Raw genomic sequence first — 18806 nt, 5'->3', positions numbered from 1 at the left:
CAAAGACACACGCAACTCCCACCCAAAAACATACCACAAACCCCTTCAACTCCTTGGTCAACTCTTCTTCAGAAGGTCCTCAACACATACAGTTGACTACTAAACTAGTTTAAGATCTTACTCTCTTAAGTTAATTGTGTTCATCTGGCACCTAACACACCCCTGGTGTTCTCTTCAGAATAATAACCACAATGGTTACCATTAGTGACCACCACTACTCCTTCAAATTGAAGGACAATAAACTCATTCCAGAAACCAAAAAGCACTTCTTGACCCCATTTCCATTTCTACCTCATTTGCTATATACAATACACACTTTACCTCTTCATCCCCAACTCTTTTCTAGGATCCCAGGATAATTTTATGGAAAAATCAGAGTAACGATATTATATTTCAAGACAGAATTTATTTTCACTACAAACCATCCAGCAACAGGTTGGAAGGAATTTCTGGATCCCCCAAACTTCCAAGTGGCTAAATTTAAAAACAAGAAACATGCAAAATGAATTTGCAAAAGTATTCATGCAAAGTGCTCAAAAAAAAAAAAAATGCCCATCAAATTCCACTAATTCCAATTAGCATGCAGAACTACAGGGATCACCAATCATAACATTACCCAGGCTTCAAAGACACAGCTACGACGTTTGATCGATTGCCAGAACTTTTGAATTTGGAAACCAAACACAGGCAGCAACAGCTTCATGGCTTTGGGGTTCAAAAAATAAAGCAAATTCCAGAGGCCAGCAGCCGCCTAAGCAAATTATGTGTGTCCTACAAAAAAATTCAGCCTTGCTCCCAAATATAATTGCCAAATAGCGCCAAATGGGGTCAACCACAGTAGAAGGGCTCCAGGCAGCAATTATTTTTGTGTGTAGTGAAAAAGAAATATAAAAGCAACACTAAAATATGCAATGAAGGCGGAGTGGAAAGGCAGTATATGGAAGAAAGCTAACTATTTTTTAAAATATGCAATGGCGGCCTACCTTTTTAGACCCAACAACAAACTCACAGGGCAGTATGAGAGGAGGAGAAGAAGAAACAAAAAAAAGAAAGGAACAAAAAATAAAAATTAGAAAGACAGAGAACAGAAAGAAAATTAACAGCCACATACATATACTGAGATATCATACACTTTGATAAATCAGTGAACAAACCCCATCTATGAGAGACACATCTATAAATAGTGCCCTAATTTCTCATCACTCAATACTATCACGTGGATGCCTTACCGGTATTAAAAAAGCAAGAACCTAAGACACAAACAGATGTAAACAGCAGCAAAATGAGCTTATCCAAGTAGATTTATAACCATATATGAGTAAGTTTATTTTTTGAGCAGAAAATTAAACTAAAATAGAAAAAATAACTGGAATTCTGGCAAGTAGGTTTCCTAGTCTCAAGTTTGTAGGACCTCTGTGTCACCATCAGAACGTGCGTTTCCATTCTTCTCAACCAGTCCCCCGACCTTTACAAACAACTACCAAGTGCACCTGACTTCAGAACAGTTTCAATTGTCCTCACCTGCCTCACCACAGAAAGATTTTACCCAATTTGCAGATGAAGAAACTGGAAGAGAAAAATTAACAGATTTGCCAAGATCACCTATTGGCAGCACCCTCTAGAAATTAAACCAAGGGCAGACTCCCAGTCCTACAACTTTCAATTAACAGGATGAACTTTCTTAAAAAGTCTTAGGACTTAAGCTCACTGTTTTTCATACATCACGTTTTCTACCAGCCAAAAAATTCTTCTCCACAGATAATACAGTGGTTTTGTGCATATTGTCATCACTGTACGAGCTCTGGGAATGTCGTCTCTTCTGCTCCTCAGACAAGCAACTTGCAAAAGACAAAGATCAGCTCCACTTTTTCTGAGAATTATCTTACTGAAAATGCAGCACAATAATCAGCCTTCTTCATTTATGAGCTCTGTATCTCAAAAGAAGCCAATCATATTGCAATGATTATGTAACCAAATTAAAGCCAGTCTTACTAACTGAGCAAGAGAGATCAATTCTACCTGTCTAGTCCTGATCATAACATCAGTATTAAACAAAATATTTTATAATAAATTGCTTGGAGAAAAGTCTCTCTTGAGATGCAAAAAAAGTTAAGTAGTTTTAACTAGTCTTCAAAGCATGTGATCATAATTACTATGTCCCATGTAACTTCTTAACTCATTTACACTGAATATATCATCCCAGTTCATTAGCTCAAGGTTACAGCTCCACTCCACATTTAATGAGACCTCTGCTACACACTGCGAAATTTAACTTCAATTTTAGAAGTTACAGGAAAAGTTGTGCTTATTTAGCCTAAGCAGACACCTGTAACTACAGCAGTAAAGACAGAGACTCTCTGTTACAAACACAAAGAGTTTGTCTTCTCTTCCATCTATTTAATACAGAATTGGTGTGCCTTTTAACCTGTTGGTTGCACACTGACAGGAGGTCAGGATAAATTATCCATCCTTTTTTTGTGTGTGTGTATTATAAAAAAGAGGATAATCTTTGCTTTTAGTTCTTTAGAAATTTCCACTGCAAAAAAGCTGTTTCATTTATCTCAGTATCTCAACAACATCTTTTTATTATTTCATTCTTTAAACTCATTAGGCTCACAGTCTAAAAACCAACAAAGCAGCAAAGTTATTCTACCAGATGTTCCCATATGTCCTCTGTGCATTCAGACAACCTTTGCCCCTCCCCAAACAGAATTATACAACACCACGTTTTGCAAAACCAGAAACTGGACTCCATTGAAGAAGGTCCTTCCTAGTTTTGTGTCACCTCGTTATGACTAAATGCAATGGTTTCCCCTTCATTTGGCAATCTGCCACTGTACAAGAGAACACGCTACAATAAAAACCTTTTATTGCAACCGAAGAAATAAAATGCAGTATACTACCTGTTTCACATCTAAAGACTTAGGCTTGAAAGCATAGGTTAGTTTATATACATACACACACATATATATATGAAAATATTTCTTACTCAATCAAGGACAACTCTTTTCCTGACATTTACTTGGGATTATATGAATTTCTCCTTTCTGTTACAAAACTCAAAAAAAAAAAAAACACCTAAAACCCTCAAGGCATATAGAGTATTTTCTTACTTATCCACACAAAACACTAAACTGAATATCAAGATCTTTTAATTCAGCAGGCTTATGCTATCCATATGTAAATCCTAAGTTTTAAAACAATCAGCAGTACTAACTCCACAGCAAAATAAAGCTGAAAAACTTTCTTACTGCTGAACTGAAAGAGGAAAGATTAGAATATTTAACACCTTTTCTTTAAGCAACAAATACTCAAACATTTAAAGTATGATCATTGATCCAGACCTACTGAAAAAATATTTGGTAGTTGGACTACCCAGCAAGGTTGGATGTATATGAACCAGCAATTAATTCTGTATGAACCCACACGTTTACAGAACCAGGGTCACACACCTTCCAGTTCACAAAGAATTCAAGCATCACATTAAATCTGTTTCAACTCTTCAGCAAAACAGCACAAAATATCTCCTTGGATACATGTAGACAAACATACTGCCTGTTATTTGAGCTCCAAACCCATTCAGAACTTCACAGAAAATATTTATCCATTAGCTACAACACAGCCACTACTCATCAATAAGTACTTTATGTCAGGAACTCACTCCCAAAGTGAAATTTGGAAGCATGCTCTTTAGAAGACAAAATGGAATGGAATAATTCTTGGCCAAAACTCGCAGTTTTCTTAGCTAATTGGAACAGGAAAGTCACTGCTCACCAGGAACAGGGGAGAAAGGTTCTGCTGGTCCTTCAGGCAACCAGAGATAATTTAATGGAGGGCTTCAACTTAATTAGAAACCTAGAATACTTTCTTCCAGCATATTGCAGTCTTATAGAGAGATTCTAATTATGCAGAGCTAATTGATGTGTTCAGAAAGCTTCGCAAACCTGTCTGGATACCTCTGAGCTTTTACACACCATAACCACCGCTGGCATCCCTAAGAGTACAAGACAGATGTGAAAAATACTCTTCCTATGCATACTATGTATTTTGATGGGGCTTCCACACTTCTCTTTTCCAAACCAAAAGGAAGATGGTTTGGATCCCTTGGATTCAGCCGCAAACAGCGGAGCCAAACAGATTGGAAAGGTGGGGAGGGGGAAAACACGCTATAACATACACAGAACCAAAGAGAATGGTTGTGAGAAGAACAGTAACAAACTAAGAGGGGTCAGGAATATCAAATAAATAAAAATGAAACACAGGGAAACATGCTGGACTTAGTCACCAAAATAAATGGCCACTGTTTCATAGGATGAAAAAGTAGACAGAGGCTTAAAGGAAAATAAACACAATAGGTAGGATTAGTCAAATACTAATCAACATAAAATCATTTTTCATCGATGATAACTGAATTTCCTTATTAATATTGTAGGTCTATAAAAACATTTCAAGCTTTCCAGCAAAAAACCTCTTTATACCAGAACCTGTCAAACCTTTCCTATGACTTCTTCCTCCCATTTGATTAGCCTCATAAATTAAATATATATATAAACTCAAAACATTAAGTATGATCAGGCTACAATTTAAACTCTCTTAAATTACAGCATGACCTTTGTAGTAACAAAGTACACTTTTGTCCTTCCTAACAGGCTTATTCTAAACACAAGCAATTGCCACACAGTTTTTCAAGACCTGAAAGCTGACAAAAATAGCTCCTTACCTACTGTCGGTGTCCAGACCTACAAAATCCTTCTTCTCAAAGGGAACACAGAGCAGCGGGATCTTGTCTCCAGACTTGTCAGTGGCTCTGTCAAGTCTCTTAGACTCCAACACTATGAAGAGGGATTCAATAAAATCTTCTATTCTCTTCTCCACGGTTTCACATTCATCATAACTGGGATAAAATGCCACATCTGTGCGGGGCTGCTCTGTGATCTCTCCTTGAAGCCCAAAGACAAACAACCGGGAATCATAGAGAGTAGAACCATACATTTCCTTCTGCAGATGGAATTTCTCAAAAGTCTGCGGCCACTCCTTCGCGGAAGAACAGTCCGTGATAGTTATCAGCCCCACAACTTTGCGGTGTGTCTGAAAATCCCCCCATTCGTTGTTCTCTGGGGGATAATGGTGCCTATAGCGGATATACAGCACACGCTGAGAGTCACGCACGTTAACTTGACTCACTGCTGAAATTCGCTTGTAGATCCTGAAGAAGCTCTCTTCGGGTACAATGCCGATCGGTTGAACCACGACCAGGAGAGTCTGATGGTCCTCAGCACACTGCATGTAGTCAGGAACGCTCATTTTGCATCAACTGCAGGCTAGCGGAAGAAAAAAGTATATTATTTTTTAACACTGAGAACTACACATGTAGTTGCTGAATCAAGCCAGGACTTAGATGCTAAACACTTCTCCATCCTGTGCTACAAAAGCCAAACAAACCCATGAGGCAGCAGAGTCTCTACCACAGCCAGAGACTAAACTCCTGTCAAAGCACCATCTCAGAGGAACCAGCCTTTGTGACTCGGGCTCTCCAGTCTGTCTCCACAACACACCTTGTGGAAATACAGAAAATTGTGTAAGGTGGGATGTAAACCCACACCCAACTGGAATGACCAGACTTTACACAGTTCTCAGCGGCCAGGCAGAGGAAAATTAGGCCCAGAATGCTTATTTTTGAGAAAAGGCGCTCATCAGTTTCTCAAAACACCTGCCCAATTCATGAAAAAACAAAAAACAGCACAAGAAATGTTTTCTGCTTTTATATGTACGTATTTATAACTCCTTCTCCCCCGAGGTATCTCAAATTGATCACTGAGCTGCACTGTGTCTTAAATTAATCATAGAATCATTTTGGTTGGATGAGACCATTAACGTCATCAAGTCCAACCATAACCAGACTCGAGCATTAAACCATGTCCCCAAGAACCTCATCTAAACGCCTTTTAAACCCCTCCAGAGACGGTGACTCCACCACTGCCCTGGGCAGCCTGTTCACTGCTTCAAAACCCTTTCCAGGAAGAATTTTTGCCCAATATCCAATCTGAACCTCCCCTGGCACAACCTGAGGCCATTTCCTCTCATCCTGTCACTTGTTACCTGGGAGAAGAGCCCAACCCCCTCCATGCTCCAAGCTCCTTTCAGGCAGTTCAGAGATCAGAAGGTCTCCCCTCAGCTCCTGTTCTCCAGCTGAACCCCCCAGGTCCCTCAGCCGCTCCCATCACACTTGTGCTCCAGCCCCTTCCCCAGCTCCGTTCCCTTCTCTCAACTTGCTCCAGCACCTCAAGGGTTTTCTTGGTATGAGGGGCCCAAAACTGATCCCAGGATTCAAGGAGGGGTGCAGAGCTGAGCCCTCACATCTCCTCTGAGACCTCCCATATCCCCAGGTGGATTTCAGCTCCGAAGCACCCTCTAAAACATACATACACCTAAACCAAATCAAAGCACGCAGCACAGCTTCAGACTGGCACTAATAGTTTCACTACATACAACGAAGAAAAAGAGTTACACGCTCAGCTGGCAGAGCAGCAGTGCGAGAAGCAGGGGCTCCTCGGAACTACCGACACTGTGAACACAGAATGTGAGGGGTTGGAAGGGACCTGGAAAGCTCATCCAGTGCAATCCCCCCATGGAGCAGGAACACCCAGCTGAGGTTCCACAGGAAGGTGTCCAGGCGGGTTTGAATGTCTGCAGAGAAGGAGACTCCACAACCTCCCTGGGCAGCCTGGGCCAGGCTCTGCCACCCTCACCATGAAGAAGTTGCTTCTCAGATTTAAGTGGAACCTTTTGTGTTCCAGTTTGCACCCATTGGCCCTTGTCCTACCATTGGTTGTCACCGAGAAGAGCCTGGTTCCATCCTCCTGACACTCACCCTCTACATATTTATAAAAATTAATGAGGTCACCCCTCAGTCTCCTCTTCTCCAGCTCCAGAGCCCCAGCTCCCTCAGCCTTTCCTCACACGGGAGATGCTCCACTCCCTTCAGCATCTTTGTTGCCCTGCGCTGGACTCTCTCCAGCAGTTCCCTGTCCTTCTGGAACTGAGGGGCCACAACTGGACACAATATTCCAGGTGTGGTCTCCCCAGGGCAGAGCAGAAGGGGTGCCGTGCAAATCCCCGCTCCCGCCCCTCGCTGTCAGCGCCGCCCGTCCCGCCGCTTCCCCTCAGCCGAGGCCTCGTCCCGCCGCACCGGCCGGGCAGGAAGAGGGGCGGGACACCGGGACACCGCCGCTCCGCTCCCCCAAACCCGTTTCCCTCTCCCCGGCCGCAACAAAGTTTACGAGTGGAAAATAAATACATTTTTAAAGCGAGAGGCAAGCGCGGAGGAGGCGCGGCAGCAGCGCACGCACCCCTAAGGAAAGGGCTGAGGGTGCAGAGGGAGGGCAAGCTCAGAGGAGCCGGTGCGGGGGCAGCGGGAGGGACAGAATCTCTCGGGAAGCGGGGAGCGGCTGCCTCGGGCGCTTGGGTGGGTAACGCGGGAGGGGAACGACTCACAGCCGGGACAGGAGCCGCCCCCACCTGCTCCTGCTGCCGGACGCGCGGGGCGGGAGCGGCGGAACTGACGGCAATGGGCGCTCGCAGCCCGGCCCGCCCGGGGAGGCGGCGCATGCGCAATGGCGGCGGGCGGCGGGCGACGTTGTTTGTCAGAGAGTCACAGAACGACAGGGGTTGGAAGGGAGCTCGAAAACTGAAAACTTGAGTGGCTCTAACACTCAGCAGGAGCCAAAAGTGAAGGTTCCAAATGCTGGAATCGGTCATGGATGACTTGTAGCTACAAAACCACAAAAGACTCTGGGAAGCATGAGGTTTGTTCAAGTGTTAGGGTGCTTTTCTAGTGCCAGACGTGAGAACCTCATGAGGTTCAAGAAGGTCCTGCACATGGAAGAATGGGAGAATGTCCTGAGCTGGAAGGGACCCACAAGGACCATCGAGTCCAACTCCTGTCCCTGCACAGGACAACCCCACAGTTCACCCCGTGTGTCTGAGGACGTTGTCCAGTCTCTTCTTGAACACTGTCAGCTTGGGGCTGGGACACCTCCCTGTGGAGCCTGTTCAGTGTCCAGCACCCTCTGGGTGAAGAACCTTTTCCTCATGTCCAACCTGAACCTCCCCTGGCACATCTTCTGCCATTCCCTTGAGTTTTGCGTTGGTCACTAAAGAGAAGAGTTAGACGCAGCATTTATCAACTTTACAGATGCACATGAAAACAGGAGAGACGTACTGCAAACTTCTTTGCACATTGGTCATGTGCCAGCTATGGGGAGAGTTGGAAATCAACATTCAACAACCAGACTCTTCTATAATTTTACTTTATATATATCGACACATATATACTATTTTAGATATATCCCTACTTAAAAAAGCCAGGAATAATCACCTCTGACAGCTTTTTTCTTATTCCAATAGGGCTTTTTTCATATTCCACAATAACACAGGAGAGCAAACACACAATCCTGGTCGCCACCAACTCTTCCAACATTCTTCTGCTTCTTCCCATAGAAGAGCTCTACCTGCTGCTACTCCATCCCCCATGGAGCTGCTTGGCCCAAGTATTTTATCCATTTATCAAGACAGATCATCAAGCAAACCATCTTTTTCTTGTCTGAATGCGAAAGGGAAGTCGTATCATCTATTCTTGCAAGCCCCCCCATTCAGCCAAAGCCAGTGAAGGGAAAACTACTCCCAGCCTCAGTTTGCAAATCCTCTGGCACGAAGCATCCTCAGCTTCTCTGTTGCTTATTTTTCCAGTGAAAATCCTTGTTGGAGTAGAAAGGGACATGTTATGACTTAAAGGCAGTGGCAGTCCAACAAGGTAACTTCTGTAGAATTCACAATTATTTGAGGATTATGGATGAGCCGTTGCGCTCAAAGCTGTATTCCTTGAACTGGTGTAAATTGATTTAACGTGAATTCAAAGATGACAGAGGTTAAACTGCAGGTTTCAAATAGCGCAGCTCTGTGGGGTTCAGAAATAATACAAAGCCAGGAGCTGCACACCCCTCTCAGGAGGAAAAATGGTATGTTCAAGCTTGGCCAAATTAGGATGAAGAAGACAGAGGGTGACAATTTTAAGTAAAGGAAATGACTGTGTTTCTCTCACAGATTCTTGCCAGGAATACAGCCAGGGAGATTTCTCACAGAAAAATAATTGCTACATTTATTTCTACATTATTGACGTGAGTACTAACTGGATGGCAAATGCTGACACTGGATTTGGTTGTGATATTGGTGATACCAAAACACCTTGAAGATTTGGTCTTGTGAACAGAGCCAGTGCTCAGCATTATTCACCAACCTGCCCTATAGCTTAAGTTGGAGGGCATTTAGAAACATGTTTTTTAACATAATTTATTGTTTCACTTCTTCCCTACAAAACAAAAAGGTGATCATAATACATGGCTTTGTACTAATTAAGACAGTTATGACTAAATGTACATCACAGCATTGAATATTTTATAATCTCTAGAAGATAATTTAGATTGTGGCTTTGTAAACACTGTGACCTGGAGTTTTCTCATTGCCATTAAACTGCTCATTCTCCTGAGGTCCTCCAGGATGAGGATGTGTCATGTTCTGAATAACTCCAAGTGGTGGAGCGACTCTGAAGAAAAGTTGCCTGAATTTGTATCAATCAAAAATGGAAATGGAAGATTAGACATGGTATTATCTGCCTAAAAGCTTGGCTTCCATTAATTTATTATTGCTTTTGAAAACCTTTATTGCTCCAGCTGTTCTGCTGGAGGAAGGTATAACACTGAGTGCCTTACCCGAAAGTTCAACGTTTAGGTATCTTGAAGTGACCATTGTCAATTCAGTCATTTTTTCTTTGCATTTGTGCACCAACATATAATTTACCCACTGCTCAGATATGTTTTGTATTTTTGATATGACACAGCCTTCTTATCCTTACCAAGCAGCACTTCAGAATAGGGTTGGGGTATTTTTTGTGAAGGAAAATCCTTCTGCTTCGTCAAGAACTTGTCTGTTTTCAGTTTAGAAATGCTGGGTTTGTATTGATATACTTCCAATTCAGAGAACACTAATACAGCAGTTATTTTGTGATAGTATCCTGTGCTAAACACCTCTTTCTTTTAATATAACTTTACATTTCTTGCTGTCTGTGCCAACTGCTTACCCACACAACATATTTGCCAGACTGACTGCAGCTCCTTCCCCTGTTTGCTGACACTGTCAGATTTTTCCCTAGCCCAGCATTTATCCACTGCTCTTCACACAATAATGGTGAATTGCTTTGCATGATCGCAGATCATAAATTGTAAAATCTCTCATTAATCTATTAACTTCTAAAATGTGCATGGATCAATTTTAAAATCTCATTCAGCAACATAGCAGCCAAGTTTTTTTAGCCATGCTCTATTTTTGTGCAAATAAAATGTGTTCTTCGGGGGTTTTTTTGGTTTTGCCAAGAAATTTAGAGGTTTTATTCTCTCTGAGAAAACTGGAAGATCTTTATTGCAACTAGAATTGCCTCATGCTCTTTAATGTACTTGTTCTTTCTCCAATAGTACTCTTAATATCTCCCAGTAACTTTGAGGAATTTTTCAGGCACTTTCTCCAGATTCATTTCCATAGGGAATTCTGATTATATGAGGTTTATCATGATTTTTCTTCTAATACCATACAATAACTGATACAAATAAGTACTTTTCAATGACTTAACATTCTTTTCTGCTTTCGGGTCGCCCATTAGTACACGTGAATAAATTGTCCCCATTTGAGCAGGTTCTTTATTGGAGCAGCAGGTTTTATTTCTGCCATTGCTGTATTTCCACTACGGGACAGGAACAGCATCTCTGGACACTCCTTTATTAGACCTAATTTATTTTGAGAGCTCAAAAGGCACAGAAATACCTGCACTGAGCAGTTGCTTCCTCAGATCTGCAAAGCACAGCAAAAAGAGGCTCTTGCAGCACAGACAGGAGAGCAGAAAAGGAGACACTGAGACATGATGCTTCTCTGCAGTTTGTAATTAGTCCCTATAGTGAACAAGGCATATTAATTTTTAGACAATCTGTTGTTTTGAATTTACCAGAGATTTATTTTACCTGTGTTCTCCGTCAGGTTTGATAAAGAATTCTTGATAACAATACCAATTCAGTTCTGATTCAAGAGAAATAATTCTAGTATGAACTGCTCTATGGGCGTGATTGTTTTTAATTAGGAATAGCAAGGATTCCTTTGCTTGTATGACGTTAATTCTGCCGTTTCAAAAGATACTAAAAAAAAGTTCAATTATTAAAAGCTGCACAGGAAAAGGGAAATGCCTGATAATGAGAATAGCAGCTAGAGGAGAAGAAAGTGAGTCCTGCTGTACCCAGGACTTACACTGTATTGTCCACAGCTGAGTAAAATGAATGCAGACAGCTCCCCAGATCCTATGGGATCTATATGGATCCTACATCTATATCCAAATGGCTCGATGCCCTCCAAAATCCTGGTACTTTGATGGGCTTTTGTACTTGTATTGAATTCAGGCTCCAGTAGAATTTATAAGAAATTCACGGTAATGTCGGCTGTTTCCACCAGATGTCACAAGACGATAAGGATCAAAGAAGAAGCTGAGCCTGCTAGATATCCCTATCGCATCACAGGACATTATGCTTCACTTCAGGTACAACTTAACACAGAATGACCTCCCGGAAGCTGTAACCTCTAGGGAATCATGCAGCCTGAGAGATTTACATTACCTGTAATGACTAACTGTAAAAGAAGTCTCCAAATGCAGTAATGGCGGAACGGATGCCAGTGAACACATCACTGAGCGAACCATGCACTGAGGTGCTTACAGCTGCTTAAGGTGATGTTATTAATAAATCAGTATAGAATCATAGAATCATTTTGGTTGGAAGAGACCCTTAAGATCATTGAGTCCAACCATAACCTGACCCTGGCACTAAACCATGTCACTAAGAACCTCATCTATGTGTCTTTTAAACCCCTCCAGGGATGGTGACTCCATCACTGCCCTGGGCAGCCTGTTCCAATGCCCAACAACCCTTTCCAGGAATAGTTTTTCCCCGATATCCAATCTAAACCTCCCCTGGTGCAACTTGAGGCCATTTCCTCTCATCCTGTCACTTGTTACTTGGGAGAAGAAACCAACCCCCTCCATGCTCCAAGCTCCTTTCAGGCAGTTCAGAGATCAGAAGGTCTCCCCTCAGCTCCTGCTCTCCAGCTGAACCCCCCAGGTCCCTCAGCCGCTCCCATCACACTTGTGCTCCACCGCCTCACCAGCTCTGTTCCCTTCTCTCAACTCGCTCCAGCACCTCAAGGGCTTTCTTGGTGTGATGGGCCCAAAACTGAACACAGTTATTCAAGGCACAGCCTCACCTATCATCTATAGGAAAGCCTTGTCCTTATGTACTGGGCAAATTCTATATAAGCTAGTAATAGTCCGTTAACAAACTGCCTTTATTTTCCATCTAATAGGATTCATTATGAGTACACCCCTTTATGGCCTAAATTCTGCATCAATTACTCTTCCATTAACAAGCTAACTGTTGCACTCTATGATCCTGAGGGCATCTCCCACCCAAAATGATCCTGTGATTTCCTCTCATGCTAAGTAGCGATTGAATTAGTGGCCTTAGCAGAATCCTTACCAATACAACATAATTGTTTCTAAAGCACATTACAAACTTTTGATTAAAACCATTAACGAAATGCAAACCGTGTGTCACCATTTCTTACCCAAACCGGCACAAACTTCTGGAGACAACAGCAGCAAAACCCCTGTTGCTTTCTGCAGGTCTAGGCTGACACCATGTTACAAGTTACCTACATGGTAAACACCCAGGTTAAATAGTCTGTGTATGTGGGGAATGTTAATAATGAACACACAGCCCCATAATCACTGAATAGTTTACATGTGCGCTCCGCACCTCAACACACCAGACACCATTCCCTTCAGCTGTACTACAGCGGCGAGAGGTGTTTACCAGCCTGTAATTACAGTTAGACTTAATTCTGTAGCTACTGGCCTGTAAATGGAATAAATACAGGACGGGTCTATTTGCCATTAAAGTTTCCCAAACTTAGGCGCTCGCCCGGGGCCAAGGCCCACGCTGGGAGGCTGAGCAAGGGAAGCCCTGAGGCCCCTGCTGGGACCGGCACTGGGCTGTGGAAACGCGAGGGGACCCCGAGACAACCGGCAGCCGGACGCACCAGACCCCAAGAGTATCCCCGGAACCTCCGCGGTGCCGCCGCCGGGACGAGCGGGCGGGACGGGCGCGGTGCCCCCTGGGACGTGTAGTCCTCCCGCCGAGCGCTGAGCCTCATGGGAGTTGTAGTCCCGCCGCGACGCGCCGCCAGCAGCGCTCGGGGTCCTCGCTGGCAGGCGGAGACTACAACTCCCAGCGGGCTTTGCGGCGGCGGCTGCCCCAGCGCTCGCCGGGCTGGGGATGAAGAGCTGAGCCCCAGCGCGGGGCGGGGGGAAAGATGGCGGCGCGGTTGAGCGGCGGGGAGAACAGGCTGGTGTCGCTGCCCCTGTCGCGGATCCGCGTGATCATGAAGAGTTCGCCGGAGGTGTCCAGCATCAACCAGGACGCGCTGTTCCTCACCGCCAAAGCCACGGTACCGGCTCCCTCCTCCCTCCCTTCCCTCAGGGCTGACCCCGCTCCTCCCGCCGCGCCGCGCCGGGCCTGGGCCTCCCTGAGGTACCGCGGCCCGCGCCGGGCTCCCAAAAGGGGTTTGTCTGGGGCATCGTCCCGTCCGGCTGAGCTCCCAGAGCTCCTGTGTCCACCACTGTCCATTACGATAAATGAACCTGTGTGGAAAAGGTATCTGGCTGCTTTCTGATTATAGAATGTCCTGAGCTGGAAGGGACACACAAGGATCATCGAGTCCAACTCCCGTCCCTGCACAGCACAACCCCACAGTTCACACCATGTGTCTGAGGATGTTGTCCAGTCTCTTCTTGAACACTGCCAGGCTTGGGGCTGTGACACCTCCCTGGGGAGCCTGTTCCAGTGTCCAGCACCCTCTGGGTGAAGAACCTTTTCCTCATGTCCAACCTGAACCTCCCCTGGCACATCTTCCTGACATTCCCTCGGGTTCTGTCATTGGTCACTAAGAGTGATCAGCGCCTGCACCTCCTCCTCCCCGTGTGGTGAAGCTGTAACCACCATGAACTCTCCCCTCAGTCTCCTCTTCTCCAGGCTGAACAAACCAAGTGACTTCAGCCACACCTCATATGGCTTTGTCTCCAAACACTTTACCAGCTTCATAGCCCTCAGTATCCCAAGTGTCATTTGTTGGGCTGTGGAAAGCATTAAAGAGATCAAGATAAATTAAGCTGCATACTAGAACCTAAATCTGCGGTCAGTGCTGCAAGGAGATGCAACCATACCCTAAGCTGAGGCTGTTCTGAAATAAATGGGCCTCTCCACAAAGTGGCCAGCATATACACACTTAAATATGGTATTTGTGTCTTTAAACAGGAATTAAAGAAAATTGCTAATTATAGGCATGAATTCCTAGTTTGACTCTTTTGTTTTAATTTTTTAGGAGCTTTTTGTTCAGTATTTGGCTACACATTCCTACAAACATGGCAGAGGCAAGGAGAAGAATGCTCTGACTTACAGTGACCTGTCGCATACAGCAGAGGAGTGTGAGACCTTCCAGTTCCTTGCAGGTATCTGTAGCACGATGGTGAATCCAGTATGTAGTGTGCTAATAAAAAAAAGAAATTTTGCTCTTATTCATTTGTTTTATGAGGACACAATTCTCCTGGTCGTTAATTTCCTGTATAACGTTCAACTGGAACTCATAAACTACATCACTGAAAACATTTCTTTGTGAATGGGGATTTTTCTGGTGCTTCAAAATTATACAAGGCTAATTAGTTCTCAGTGTTTTGCCTTAAGCCTGTCTTGAATTCCAGCAACTCCATCTGAAAGCTTTCAGTCTGTAAAGCAAGAACAGTGCACATCTTTATGTGAGAAATTATGTGGCTCCAAAATTCCATGTTTAAATCTCTAAGTCTTGTTTCTTAAAGTCATTTGTTAGATGGTTCCTCACATATATAGGTACACATGCATGCCTGCGTGCACGCACTTTTTACTCATACTTGGATTTTTGTTTAAACACTTAACTCAGAAAAGGCACTGGTGTAGGACATAGGTTGAGAATAAGATTATCTTAGTCCGGTGTTTCTCTGGGTTCCCCGTGGACACACCTTCAGAGCGCACCGTTCTGCTCTGTCTGATGTCTGTCGTTATCACCCTGAACAAGTGTCTTACCTTAATGCAGAAAAAATGCTTCTACAGGACATAAATGAGATGAATCTCAGGCGGTTGAGTAACTGAGCACTATTGTACATCCAATAAATAATGTACGTGAGCAGATAGTACAACCAGTTGCCAGGCATCAGTTGTAAAATATATTCCTTATCTTTACTTACTTGTACCATAAGTGGGTAATTCACTCTTCATACAACTGTACAGATCAGACTGACTTACCTGGTTATTCACTTAAATAATGTTGTTTTTAACAAAACCTCTTTCCAACTTCATTTTGTCACTGGTATGGATGCAACAGGATTAATGAGACAATGTAAGTATTCAACTGACTACAAAAGAAACAATTCTCCCTTTCAGATATCTTGCCCAAGAAGATCCTAGCTAGCAAATACCTAAAAATGCTGGAAAAAGAGAAGCGAGATGGAGAAGTGGGGGAAGATGATGAAGAGGATGAGGAAGAAAACAAGGAAGATGAAACTGTTGATGAAGATGTTGGATCTTAAGACCAATGGGGAGTTGCTTCATAGCTGATCCATTTTCTGTTGCGTAAAGGATGTTCTTTTTGTGACTGAGAATCCAGATGCTGGATCTATTTATGTACTGAGCCATGTGCTTTTGCTTTGTTTAAGAAGTTTAGAAACCGAAGAGTGGAATTCTCCCCTCAGAACCGTGGTGGGGTAAGAAGACCTCATGTCGATCTGCCAGCAGAACTCGCTCAGGTGATTTAAAAATTACTCCTTCAGACAATCATTGTCCAAATTTAAATGTTCTGACAGGCAGCTTTCAGTCCAGAAGCTCTTTTGCCCTTTGACTAGAAGTCAGTTTGTTTCTCCTCAGAGCAGAAGATGAGGGGAGGTGTTTTACACCGTGTCTACTCCTTGGGGAGCCAGTAACCGATCAAACCCTCCTGTCTTCCAGAGCAGTGCCAGGGCATTAGCAGTGGACCAAGACCATTAAAAAAGTCTGTAAAAACAGCTGCTTCTGTAATGCAGCCGAAATAGCCACATTGGCACAGAAACAGGATGGAGGATGAGATCCATTCTAAGAGCTGATGTGGTTCTGTGGTGGTAAAAAGTACAGGTGTGAAATAATTATGTAAATATGTACATCTGGAACCTTTTTCTCTAATGAACTCCTGCAGTTTGTTCGTGGTGTTCTACCAGAACACTGCAGTCTTAGATTTCTGAGAACGAGAAACCCTTCTACCATGTGAGTGACAGAGCTGGATTTTTCATTTATTTTGTTTTGTTTTTTATGGTAAAAATGATCACCGTCCTGTGTAGAACTTTATATGCAACTTTTTAAAATAAATCTTTTGTATGAAAAGTGACAATTGATGTAGAGACTTTCTATAGTTCTTCCCAGTTTCAGTCACGTATGTGATCGGTGCGCAGGCCTGGCGTGCTCGCTATTCATCTTTCCGGGCAGGAACGGGGGACAAAAGGCTCCATGATGTTTTGAATAGTCTTGGGTCGGTCTGAGTGACCCAGATGAGCCAGTGTGTGCCCAGGTGGCCAAGAGGCCACCAGCATCCTGGCTTGTGTCAGGAATAGTGTGGCCAGCAGGTCCAGGGCAGTGACCGTCCCCCTGTCCTGGGCACTGGGGAGGCCAAACCTCAAATCCTGGGGTCAGTTGTGGGCCCCTCACCATAAAGACATTGAAATACTAAAGAGAGTGCAGAGGAGGCAACAAAGCTCGTGAGAGGTCTAGAGCACAAGTGTCATGGGAGTGGGTGAGGGACTTGGCGGGTTCAGCTGGAGAACAGGAGCTGAGGGGAGACCTTCTGATCTCTGAACTGCCTGGAAGGAGCTTGGAGCATGGAGGGGGTTGGTCTCCCAAGCAACAAATGATAGAATGAGAAGAAATGGCCTCAAGTTGCACCAGAGAAGGTTCAGATTGGATATTAGGCAAAAATTCTTAATGGAAAGGGTTGTCAGGCATTGGAACAGGCTGCCCAGGGCAGTGGTGGAGTCACCATCCCTGGAGGGTATAAAAGATGCGGAGATGACGTTCTTAGGGACTGGTCCAGATCCCTCTGTAGAGCCTGAGCAAGAGGCCAGTGCAGCACCTGACAACGTTATCCACGTACCTGGGCTACGCTCACAGCGTTCGGAGGTGTCCCGCACCGGGAGGCTGCCGTGCCGCGTTGTCCTGCGAGCCACGCTCACTCCCAGCAGAGAGGAACGTGTCCTTGCCACCGCAGATTGGAGCCCAAGCAGCGCCTCCAGAGCCTGAGGTGAACCAGAGCGCTTGGGAGGAGAGCTGGTACGGCCATGGCCGGGCTGCAGAACACTGCACCTGGGGAGAAGGAGCAAGCGCAGACCAGGAGTTCTGAGGCTCTACACAAGTGGTGTCTTTGAACGTCAGATGAATGACACAATGAGGAGGGAAAGAAAAGCCCCAGCGGGCGGTGGTTGGGTGGAGGAGCTGTGCTGTAAGGAAGGACGCACACAAGGAAAGCCACGAGGACGCAGCGCTCCTACGAGTTTCTCCTCGTTGCCCCCCGATCACCCCGTTCCTGCAGCATCTGCTCTGATCTCCCCAAAACACCCAACGGTGCTTCACATCCTGAGCCCCTTGGTGAGCAGTTGGGAGTGAGGGTGGGACTGGGAAAGACTTTAATGTTTTACTCAGCTTCTTACCATCTAATTCTATTTTACTTGACAGTAAATTCTATTGATTTTCCATCAATCGAGTCTGTTTTGCCTGTGACAGTAACTGATGAGCGACCTCCCTGTCTTTACCTCAGCCCATAAGCTTCTTTATCCTTTCTTTCTCCCTCTGTCCTGTTGAGGAAAGGGATTGAGCACCTGGCCCCAAGGTCCACCCTCCACAACCAGAAATATCAAAAGAGCACGTTAACACCGGGCTACACACTAAAGGAAATGTATTTCAGGTGATATCCGATGTGCCAATAGAGTAATGAATACAGCAAGATACCAGGGCAAGATTCCAAGTGACAGACCCCCACACACATCCTCCTTTATCCCTCGCAGTAAATCAAAAACCACATTGAGGAGCGATTACAAAGCACCAGCAACAAACCGCATCATTTAACCTGAGCTTCCTCAGGCTGCTCTGAAAGCCACTGAGGAACCTTTGAACAAAATAAAGCAAATCGCCCGTGTCTTACCCTGCAACCAGATAATTTACCTGAACCCTACAGCTCAAAACAACTGAGAAAGCAACAAAAAGCCATTATCTCACGCTTCTGCCTTTATAGCTCAGGGTTTTTCCCTCACTTTTTGCAGTTGCTGAACGTTCCTGTGGGTCCTGCTGGGTCTATCACAGCCTGTTTAAGGTGTTCAGCGATTTTTAGACAGCCCAACGCAGGCCAAGGGTCACTTTCCAGGGTGAGTCTGTCATTTTACACATCGTTCTACTTTTTTCCACCAGCTTGTGAGATCTTCCAAAAAAAAAAAGTCAAAAGAACTGCGGTTACTAAGTATAAATCACCATATTCCATCCCTCTTAGAATTTTCCTGTGGGATGATGAACATATTCTGTCAATTAGTGAGGCCACGAGAACTCGAACGCCCTTCGGGA

The 18806-nt window shown here is 44.4% G+C and overlaps 2 protein-coding genes across 6 annotated transcripts in view; one reads left to right on the top strand and one right to left on the bottom strand.

Annotated features, from left to right (window-relative positions):
• TRAPPC9 (trafficking protein particle complex subunit 9) overlaps positions 1 to 18806 on the bottom strand; it is a 551813-nt gene that overhangs the window by 504747 nt on the left and 28260 nt on the right. For 2 of the 5 annotated variants that reach the window (XM_065830982.2, XM_065830984.2), the window contains exons 1-2: positions 7495 to 7582; positions 4721 to 5321 (exon numbers count right to left, since the gene is read on the bottom strand). In XM_065830982.2, the coding sequence (XP_065687054.1) occupies positions 4721 to 5304 (584 nt within the window). In that variant the 5' untranslated portion in view covers positions 5305 to 5321; positions 7495 to 7582. Of the gene's footprint in view, positions 1 to 4720; positions 5322 to 7349; positions 7371 to 7494; positions 7583 to 18806 lie in introns of those variants that run through there. The other 3 variants (XM_065830983.2, XM_071803773.1, XM_071803771.1) reach the window with 3 other exon arrangements.
• CHRAC1 (chromatin accessibility complex subunit 1) lies at positions 13424 to 16593 on the top strand. The gene is made up of 3 exons (XM_065831548.2): positions 13424 to 13593; positions 14527 to 14653; positions 15618 to 16593. Exons 1-3 carry the CDS (start codon positions 13459 to 13461, stop codon positions 15761 to 15763), a joined length of 408 nt encoding a protein of 135 aa, XP_065687620.1. The 5' UTR covers positions 13424 to 13458; the 3' UTR covers positions 15764 to 16593.

Source organism: Patagioenas fasciata, chromosome 2, assembly GCF_037038585.1.
Source record: "Patagioenas fasciata isolate bPatFas1 chromosome 2, bPatFas1.hap1, whole genome shotgun sequence".
NCBI classification, from domain to species: domain Eukaryota; kingdom Metazoa; phylum Chordata; class Aves; order Columbiformes; family Columbidae; genus Patagioenas; species Patagioenas fasciata.
The sequence above is the reverse complement of the archived record's forward strand: the minus strand, read 5'-3'. Positions and strand labels throughout refer to the sequence as shown.